The 10,501-nt window shown below is 44.5% G+C and overlaps 1 protein-coding gene across 1 annotated transcript; it reads left to right on the forward strand.

Annotated features, from left to right (window-relative positions):
* The first annotated feature begins 7,254 nt into the window (after nucleotides 1-7,254).
* On the forward strand, nucleotides 7,255-10,103 carry nog2 (noggin 2). Its single transcript, XM_005448281.4, has one exon. It carries the CDS (start codon nucleotides 8,620-8,622, stop codon nucleotides 9,253-9,255), a length of 636 nt encoding a protein of 211 aa, XP_005448338.1. The 5' UTR covers nucleotides 7,255-8,619; the 3' UTR covers nucleotides 9,256-10,103.
* The last annotated feature ends 398 nt before the right edge of the window (nucleotides 10,104-10,501 follow it).

Consider the following 10,501-nt stretch of genomic DNA (forward strand, 5'->3'; position numbering starts at 1 on the left):
GACAGAAAAAGGGCAGACGCTCCTGTTTACACATGGCTCCAGGGGCTTGTGGCTGCTGATTAGCAAACCAGTGTGAGTCAACATTTGGTACATCTTTTGCACAAACGAGCTTACTGAGTGCACACTTGGGCTGTTGTCAGACACCATCCCTCTCCGTCCAGTTCCCAACCAAGCGGGCAACCCCCCAAGCAGAGGTGTTGCGCGCTCACACACCAGCGAGACATTTCCCAAAGCCTTCCCAGTCCTCCTGGCATCTGGGCAGGCCGTCACCCTTGTACCTTCTTGCGTGTTCCACAAACACACTAGAGGACCAAAGGGCACCAGGATCCCAGCACTGCCACTCGGAGAACTGCCCAAAAGAGAGCGGGTCGTGACACCGATGCGCTCCGTCACGTCCGTGCAATGGGACGCTCTCACTCTGAAGCCCGTCACAGACTGGTGGAGACGCCATCGTAGAATTTCCCTCCCTTTGTTTTTGTTACCCAGTGCCAGTCCATGGAAGTATCTTGGCTCTAGACTCAACAGAACACACATGCTGCGGAGAGCGTCGGGCAAGGGAACATCTGTTGTGGTCAGTGGCTGTGGGCAAACTGTTTCATTTCGACAAGATGGCCTGTGGCAACACAATGGCTTAGTGGTCGGGAGAATGAACGAATTGCCAGTTACTTGTGGTCAGGGTTTACCTAAGTTAGACAGAGCTTCTGAAAGACATGTGGTTACATGAAATTACTCTTTAGTTAGTGATAAAAAAACGGGGGTAATGACACATTTTGAAACACAATTGTTTTTCAAAATGTAATCTTTTCAAGTGGGACAGCAGAATTTGAAATAACCAAATTGTTTTCATTTTAAGTCTTTATTCCATTGTAGTTGCTTCTCCATTTCTCTTCTCATGTAAATCGAGACCGTTAACAAGCATCCAGAGAGTGATCGATAGAGTGTGCCAACAACGATTTCACTGATGGAAAAGGAGATTAGAATAACAGATTAAAGCTTTAGCATTCACAGAGATTGAAAATACATTATTTAAGTGTCGAAATAAACTGTGATGTAGTACACTGTCGCAGCTCTCACATCTCTGCCATGGCATCCAATTCACACACCACTTGACACACCATTGAGTCTTGACATTTCGTATATCCTACTTATTTTCCCCTCGCTTTCTTTATTCATCTCTCTGTCTTGCGCTCTCTCTTTCTCTCCCAGCCTTTCCTTCTCTCCAGGCTGTTGGCGGCTGGCCAGTGATGTCATCCTGCCATAGGGAAGACCAGGGGGAACGCCCTCCTGGCGTTTGGAATGCGCTGTTTTTTCCTGTTGTTTTCCGGAAGGTGGCGATCAATTTAATTCCGCCCTCATCACTCCCTGATCTGAGGGGGGCCGAGGAGGCAAGAAGGGAGGGTGGGACAGTGGGAGAGCCAGAGGAGGAGGAGGAGGATATGACAGAGGAAGGATGGGGGCACTCTTGGGGTTTTCCAAAAGGGGATGCAACAAATATAAAAGGAGAGGGATAGATGAAGACCATGGGATGCTTCGAACTGTTGAGATCCTCTTTTTATTTCAACTTTACACGATGTGAATAAGGGTAATCACCCTGGAATTTTGTGAGGGCACGCCAAAGCCAATTAAAAGCTGCCAGACGTCATTACAGGAAAATAGCGATTCATGAAGAAAAATGGGAATGACTTACGGAAACCAACAATGCTTATTTCCAAGTGACCCAGCTAGGCCATTACAAACGCCGAAACAAGCACATAATAGTTAAATATATGTTTTTTTCACTGCTTAACTGCAGCTACTTTATAATAATAAAGTCTTCTTTGAAAGAGGTCCTTTTTTAAAGTCATCTGTAGCAATAGTACTCAAACTTTTCATTGATGGTGAAAACTCAGAGGTGGAGTTTGTAGGGTTTGATGTAGATGTGAGGTCACTGAATTCAAACTATACTAACCGTTCTCGATATAGATCTGAAGGATTTGCTCTAAGCTAATAAAAAACAGAATGATGATGATGATGATTAGTAATTATAAACTCAATAAAAAGCATAACTGTGAAAACACTATATTCAATTACTGTGAACACTGCAGAAATCCTTAAATCCTACATACAGGTCCTTTATAGAAACTTAGCTTTTTATTTTCTCTAACATTTACACATATTCATACTCCAGTGGATGCATCGGAGAGCAACTTGGGGTTAGCATCTTGCCCAAGGAGTTTTGGTATGCAGACTGGAGCAGGCAGAGGTTGAACCACCAACCTTCTGATGTGTGTGTGTGTATGTGTTAGTCCCCGTAGGGAAATTACTCCTCTGCATTTAACCCATTCACCCCAGTGAAGCAGTGGGCAGCCACCAATGCAGCACCCGGGGAGCAGTGTGTAGGGACGGTACCTTGCTCAGGGGTACCTCAGGGTAGCCGTTCAGTGGAGTCGAACCCCCGACCTTCCGATCATGGGGAAACCACTCTACCTACTATGATTAGTCGATGCTGAGCTACAGCCACCCCAACTGGGCGATCTTCTTACTTTCGTTGTTGTGCCGAAACAAACACGTTTTCAGATCATGTGAAAAATGTTGGCAAGTTGCCTACAGATTACACAGATGCCACACTGAGGTCCCGATTTTTTTTCTCTTATAATCAGCTGTTTTTTTAGTTACCATGACATTTGATCAAATCATTATGACTTGCAATCACAAATACGTTGGTCTATGACTACTTTAAAAGCTGATGACATTATTATCAGACTGTGATTATGTGGCTGTTGGCTCCATTTACTATGTTGGTAAGAAAAAGGAAGCTAAGTTCTTTATCAGGCCCAGCAGGGGGCGGCTGCTCTATGTAATACTGCACAGAAGTCTAATATTCTCTCTTGATTTATGAGGTTGGTAAAATTTCTGAGGTCTGTGATCAACTGCTGTCTTCAGAGATATTTTGTGTAAAGATGGCAATAAAATGGAAAAACCCAGTATCACGCCAAAACGTGTAATAGACATGCAGGTCCACCATATCCATTTCATGCTTGCCTTTCCAGAATGTGAAATGGACATGTATGCAGAAGTTGCATTACCAGCAGGGGGAGATAATATATTTAAAGCCAAAAAGTCAGTAGTATCCAAAACACATATGACGTACATTCCAGGTTCCTTAATAGTCAGAAACAATTAAGCTGGGCAGCTAATATGTATGTCAATGTAAATATGTTAATAATGTTTGTAATAGACATGCCGGTGTCTATTACATGCTTTGCCATGACATCGGATTGAATGGCAATAAGACAGAGTTAATTTGCTATCTGTACGCAGATAGCAGAGCGGTTGCAGCCTGTTAGAGTCAGGTCGCGAATGTTTGAAGACAGGTTGCCTCCCACCAGGCAACCTGTGCAATCACCTTGAGATTGAACATGGTTGCTCAGAGGTCGAGGGTGTTCCATGCTCAACTAATCTGTGACAAATTGGTCACGACAGCTGATGGTAACTGGTAAACAAATTTAAAAATATCTAAGTTTGCCATCCTATTCTTGTTCTAGTATTATGCATTAGTGAGCGGCAACTTTGTCTCTTCCAAAGAAGCGGGATTCCACCAGCCAATGGGTGACATCACAACTGAAAAACCAGCATCGTGTTTGTTATTGCTGGAGCTTAATTTTTCCTCAATAGGAACACTGCATTCGACAAAGTAAAAGAAGATTATTATTTCCAATGTCATTTCACTTTCCGATCATAGGATTGTTTTTTTAGGATTAGCTGTCAATACGACAGAAATGTGACTTTCAGCTTTCAAGCCCCGTCCTTTGCATGTGCACCGCCATACGAAATCTTCATAAAAAGGAAAACTCAGGTATTGAACAGCTTCGGTAATGAGTGACTGAACACGTACAAAAACCTAAAGAAAAACATTCATATTCACAGTGCTTGTGCCACAGTAAAGTTTCCTGGCTTAGCTCAAGTTCTTCAGTCTCAGAGTTCAAAGTGGGCCCCGCCGTCACATCACAAAGCCAATGAGCTGTCTACGATATGATCACCATTAATCACAGCTTTTGATCACGCGTGGAGCAGCATTTTCTCCATCGCGACTGGAATGCCGTAATAGACACAAAGGATGCGGGGCCCTGCTCAGATTGACTTCAGACTGAACAACAGCGTGGCGCGGCGTTCTTTGAATAACAAGCCTTACACTTAGTTCAGCTTTCTTTACTTCTCTTAGAGGAAAAGGGGGAAAAATATCACTTTGATGCTGTTTACTGGATATTTTTGCAAAAATAACTTTATGATGAATTTTAGGGGAGAGGGAAAAAAATGTAGCAGGAGGGAGGGGGGGCTTCAAAAGTAGTGTTAACGGGAGACAGATTTTTGACATGCTTCCCAAGCCATCTGCTTTCGGTTAAAGCTCGGAGACAGAGTCGAATATGGGGGAGAAGGAAGAGGGGAGTAAGCCTGGAGAAGATGACAGGGCAGCGGGGAATAAAGGGATATGCAATATTGACAAGCAATGGTGAAAGCTATGTATTTGCAGTGGGAGCATTTCTGTGTAAGCTGCTGCAAGGCAACAGAAGTCTGTCAGGGAGTCTAAGGACATAATACGTCACATCAAGCACATTTAAAATGACTTTCCAACACATTAGATGTTGTTCTAATCTCAACGTTTCTGCAAATATTTATCTGAAATACTGAAAAATGCTTCTGCTAATTTGACAGCTCAAAAAAACAAAATGTTCAGGCTCTGATTGGTTCTGAAATCTGTCAGACTGCCAAAGTCCCATCAGAGAGTGTTCTGCTGTAGATGCCACAACACAAAACGAATTATGAGACGTTCTCTGGTCATATCTTTTTATTTGATGGGGTGTGGCCTCTGGGATTTGTTCTATCTCTGCCACTCAAGCCACAGATAGCCACAGCAGCTTGCCAAATTCCATGACTTTCCTTAACTAATCTTCTGACAGGTAATATTTTGTCTTAGTTTGTGAGTTTCTTATGTTTAGTCCCCCCCCCGTCTCTCCTCTACAATCTGTCCATCTCCATCCACCCATCTGTGCCATTCTACCAGTCCTCAGTGGGCACAGTCAGCCAGTCTGGCCTGGGCTGCCCCTTGCTGTGCCCCTGCAGTGCATAAGCTCCTGTCTGGACCTTGGGTAGAGGCCTTTGTATGGAGCTGTAGGTGTGTTAGTGTGTGTAAGTGTTTGTGGTGTGCTATGTGTGGGAGTGCATGTCTGTATAGCATTCATAGCAGAAAAAGGAGAAGGGAGTCAAATCTATGCCTTAGGGCACCCCCGCTGCCCCAGCACCCCTTCACATGCGCCCTATTGAGGCCTAAGGGAGCGTGAACAATCACTGCACAACCAAAGGACTAAGTCCCCTTGTTATACAAGGCCAATTTTCAGCACCAGTCCCCCTCCCCGCTCTCTCCTCCATAGTTTGACCCGCTCGTCAGAGGTTGAAGGGCTTCGTTAAAGCAAGCCGGGGTCCTTTAACGCCGTTATTTAATTAGCCATTCCACAGCAAACTGTCATCCAGCACTAAAACTACCCTCCCACCCTTACCCCATTGGTGAATCCATCTTCTTCATCACCACCACCTCTCTGCCATCTCCCCCACTCACCACCACCACACATGCTCAGCATCACCTCGACCCTTCCCCACTGTGTCCACCGGTCCCCTCCTCTCTTCTTTCCCTGTCTTTATCTCCAGTAATTAGCCAGTAAATGGGGGTTGACTCATTGCTGGGTTTCTAGAGTATTTGGGCGTGGGACTGAGGAAGTGTTTCTCCCGGCATGGGGTTTCTCTCTCAGTCCAGCACACCAAGAGCTGTGGAGGAAGACAATGGGAACAGCCGGTACTACAGTAGCCGGCTCAGCCTCACTGTCCCTGCAGCCCACTGAGTTCTGTCTACACCGGCACCCTAATCATTAACCAGATTATGACTCTGTGTGTCTGGATAGATGTTAGGAGGGGGTCAGAGGGAATTTACTCACAGGATGCCAAAGACTGCTGGCAACTTTTTCCATCTGGTTAGACCTGGATAATGAAGTTGAAGAACTGTGCAAGACACTGAAATTACAGCACTTCTTGTGATAAAAATTATTCCATCTCGCAACTGTGGAATTTCTTATATTATACTCTTAGTGAGTATGATTCCAGTTAACTACTTCATTTGCCCTCAGTGGAGTCTTTTAGAAGTTTGATTACAGAGCTGCTGAGCAATTTCACTCGAGCTGCACCCTAACTACGAGTGAACATTCTTTCCCCATGGACTCAAACATGAGTAGTCAAACTGTGAGGGCGAGTGTGGGGAGCCCCTGGCTTCATGTCCTCACCATGCTAGTTCACCGCCCTCTAGTGACTACTACAAAAGACAAGCACAATCACAGCCTATCCAGACTGCGTAGGTAAATGAAACCAAGAGTCAGGTTTAAATTCAGAGCAAGCGCGTCCTGATGAAGTTTGACCAGCTTTTGATGGAAAATTTAATTTCAAAGCATGTTTAAATTTTCTCTTTTTTTAAGTTTATTAAAGTTTTGAAAATGTTTAAATGTTCATTGGAATGGAGATCGACTTCAACGCGGCTCCTAAATCAATTTAGTGCGTCTACCGAACATGTTTAAGCGATTTGACTGTCAATAAATTTCACTTGTTTGTGTAAGTTCTAATTTGGATTATGGGAAAATAAACATGGTTTAATAGTTGATTTTCCCCTAATGACTGCTTAGCATGGGAAAGGTACCGCTTAGTTATCCACGGCCATTTATAGCCCCTTAATTATGCGCCTATTTTGTGACCCCTGAGTTCAACGGGCCAATTCCTGTGTAGACCCAAATCCCGATGAACAAAGGTGGAATGTGATGCCCCTTTTCCGCAGACAAGCTACCAAACGTTTCCCATCATTTTCATGGGAAAGTTCACGAAACTCTTTTACACTTCAGCCGAGTATTGACAGCGCATTGAACCTATTAGTGCATCAGAGACACTCTGCTGATGAAAACCGCAGGAGAAGCAGCTGCTGTTATACTTACAGTGTGTAAGAAAGAGAGAGGGGTAAAAAAAAAAAATCTCTTGTATTATCCTGTGTGTCTGGGAATATTGCTTTTAAATGCGATAAAAAAAAAACGCTGGTGCTTTAGGACCCAGTTGATCCTCATTGTGGCTGATATTTTCCACGTTGTGAGGGGAGGGTTGGGGGGGGGGGGCTGTCAATCATAGTGAAAGTGGCCAGGGTGGGCAGGCCCCTCTGACACTTTGTACCGTCGGAGGGGGATATTTAACTTGGGACTGAGCACCACTCGCTACAGACACACTCACACACAGTGTGCCTAAGCAAAGAAATGCTCCAGCGCCAAGTCTCTCACACTCCTGAAGTAGGAGCGACTTAGTAGCTGCTGTACCCAGTTATCAAAGGAGGAGAGAGGCTCCCTCAGGAATTGACCGCTTTCATAGACCGGGGAACAAAAAAAGCAGATTATGGACTCTCTCGTCATGCACCGACATTGCGATTAGGAGATTTTTTAAAATTAATATTATTTGTATTTATTGATTTTTTTTATTTTGTTGCTGGTGTTGTGAAGATTCAGCGATGCCACACTGAGAGGAACTCTGACCCAACCACGTTTTCTGTCTTTACGCAGTTTGCATTTCACGTGCAGTGAGGCTGCATTTTGCTGGAAAGCTGTGTTTTCATCGTTCTTCTTCTACTTCTTTTTTTTTTTTACACGCAAAAGCCAGAGTTCTGTGGGAATATTACAAGCGAGACTTTTACATGTAAAACCGAGCTGCTCTGCGATTTGGAACATCCTCTGGAAAGATAAGCGGCTGTTGCGTCCTGAAAAAAAAAAACTGAGATTGTGCCACACGGCCCCTCCAAGTTTTCTGTCATTTTCAGGGAAAGTGCGCATCGACGGGCTGGAATACCGCAGGAGACTGGCTGCAGAGACTACCCCACTCCCCGCCCCCTCTCCTCGGTCCGTGGACTGTGCGCTCTGGGACCTTGTCAAACCTGAGAGCGCCAGGCGACGTTAAGAGAAGCCACGTTTCTAAAAGCCGTGCGTAAAATAACATTGGCCAAGGCAGCCCTCGCTGCCGGGCGCGTGACATTTAAAACTTGGTGAAGTGCTCTTTTGTGCGCCCTTCTCTCCCGGGAGCTCCGGATCTATTCTGTCCCTTTCAGAAAACACTTCAGTCCATGCAGCTCTCGCCTCGGCCGCTGTCATCCAGTGCAGACAGTTTCGTCGTGGCTTCGAGTCCTCGGGGTAACCATGACAACCGAGAGAAACCCGAAGTGAATCTGAGGAGCGGGGTGAAGCAGGAGAGAGCGTGAATAGGCGCTCGAGTTTTCCCTTTTTTCTTTTCTTTTTTTTGACTTAACTCTTTCTGCAGAGAGCGGGGTGCACCGCTTCCACGCTGCACAGTTGCAACAGCGGGTAAATTGCAAAGTTGAAGGAGCCCTAAAAAGCAAAGCACTCCGCTCCATGTCATTCAAACCCGACGTGGTCTATTAAAAGTATCGCCTTGCTGGTGACTGAACTTCTACTATTTATGAAGCCCCGGACTGGTGACTGCACAGAACACAGTAACCGGGAAAAGAACTGAGTATTATTCACGCGAGAAGAGCCCGTGCGTTGAACAAGAGGAATTATGGGCTTCTCTCAAACGCTGTTCGTTTACGCGCTGGTTTGCGTTCACCTCGGAGTTTCCCAGCATTACCTTCGCCTCCGCCCTTCGCCCAGCGATCACCTCCCAGTGCCCGACCTGAAGGAGGACCCGGACCCGGAGTACGACCCCCGGGAGCAGGACTTGGTCGAGAGGACTCTGAGGAAAAGACTCGGCAGTAACTTTGACCCCAACTTCATGTCCATCAGCCCCCCCATGCTGGTGAACTTCTCCGCGCCAGATAACCAGGTGAAGCCGCAGGGGCCTATGCCCAACGATATTAAAAAGCTGGACCTCACAGAGACTCCCTATGGAAAGAAGGTAAAAGTAGGCAAGAAAGCCCGTAGGAAATTCCTGCAGTGGCTGTGGACCTATACGCACTGCCCGGTGGTGTACACCTGGAAAGATTTGGGTGTGAGGTTCTGGCCACGTTACATCAAAGAGGGAAACTGTTTCTCTGAGCGCTCGTGCTCCTTCCCCGAGGGGATGTCTTGCAAACCTGTCAAGTCAATCGCCAAGATTTTCCTCCGGTGGTATTGTCAAGGCTTTCTAAAACAGAAATACTGTACGTGGATACAGGTGCAATACCCAATCATCTCAGAGTGCAAGTGTTCGTGCTGATTCTCTCTAAGGAAGGAAGTAGTAGTAGTGGTGGTGGTGGTGGCGGTGGTGGTGGTGGTCGACGGGGGAGTGGACTGGAAATACGGTTTCTATTGCACTGTTAACTCTCTACAGAGGTGGGCACCATAGCAAATCTATTTTTTTATATAGCATTTTAAGTGAAATACCAACATTGTACATATTTAAGAAAAATGCAGCTATTTTTTCTAATTGAACCAGGACCATATTTTATTCTCAACCCTGACATTTTTTTTCGGAGGGGAACACGAGCACTTCGTGAGGAAGGAGCATTTTGTTTTGTTGATATTTTTAAGAGACATTGAAAATGGATTGCATATGCTACACTTCTCCAAGAGGTGACCTTTTTCTTCTTCTTCTTCAACTGAACATTGATGCTGACTGTTATTTCACTGCAATGCTGCCTAGAGTTTTTGTATATTAATATCAATAATAATTAAATTGTAAAAAAAAGAAGAAGAAAAGTTGAGGTTAAAGATATATATAAAGGCGTGAACTCAGCTTTTTTTTTGGAATACATAGTATTGTAGGAATAAACAAATCTGTACGTTTTATTTATTATTTTAACGATTTGTGAGTATAGAGCATAAGGACAGAGAATAGCAGAGTATACCAGAATTAAAAAAAATATGGGAGATGTCTACTTGAATATTTCTAAAAATGACAAAAAAATAAATAAATAAATACAAAAAAACCCAACATATCAGTGTACATGTTATGGTTACACGTTTTAGCAATAAAGTCCATCTTTTCAACATGTGTTAGTGTCAACCCATGCTTACACCACTGTGTATATCCAAAGGGGCGTGTACACTGTAAAAAAAAAAAAACTATCTAAAAATGTTTCATTAAGCTGTAAAAATCTTTCCCTGCCACAGAGATACGTTTCACTGGTTTCCATTCGGGGTGACTGGAGAGATTTCACATATCAGAGCGATGACGCTGAAGTATTCTTGCAATATTCGTGTGTTTTTCAACCGGAAACCCCTGAAACTGTACCTCGCTTTATTAAAATAATAATAATAATAAAGGGTGAAAAGACTTTTGCAAATGATATATTTTTTTACAGTGTAGACGGCCGGGCTCCGAAGTGGAGTGGAGTTACAAACTACTATAAAGTTTCGGTGACTTTGTGTGGAGTGTCTGACGCTCCACGCCGTCACAGTGATTTTAGAAAAGGCTGATTTACTATGCTGCTTAATGCGCAACGCATACCTCAAGCGCCTCC

The sequence above is a fragment of the Oreochromis niloticus genome, linkage group LG8 (genome assembly GCF_001858045.2).
Source record: "Oreochromis niloticus isolate F11D_XX linkage group LG8, O_niloticus_UMD_NMBU, whole genome shotgun sequence".
Classification (NCBI taxonomy): domain Eukaryota; kingdom Metazoa; phylum Chordata; class Actinopteri; order Cichliformes; family Cichlidae; genus Oreochromis; species Oreochromis niloticus.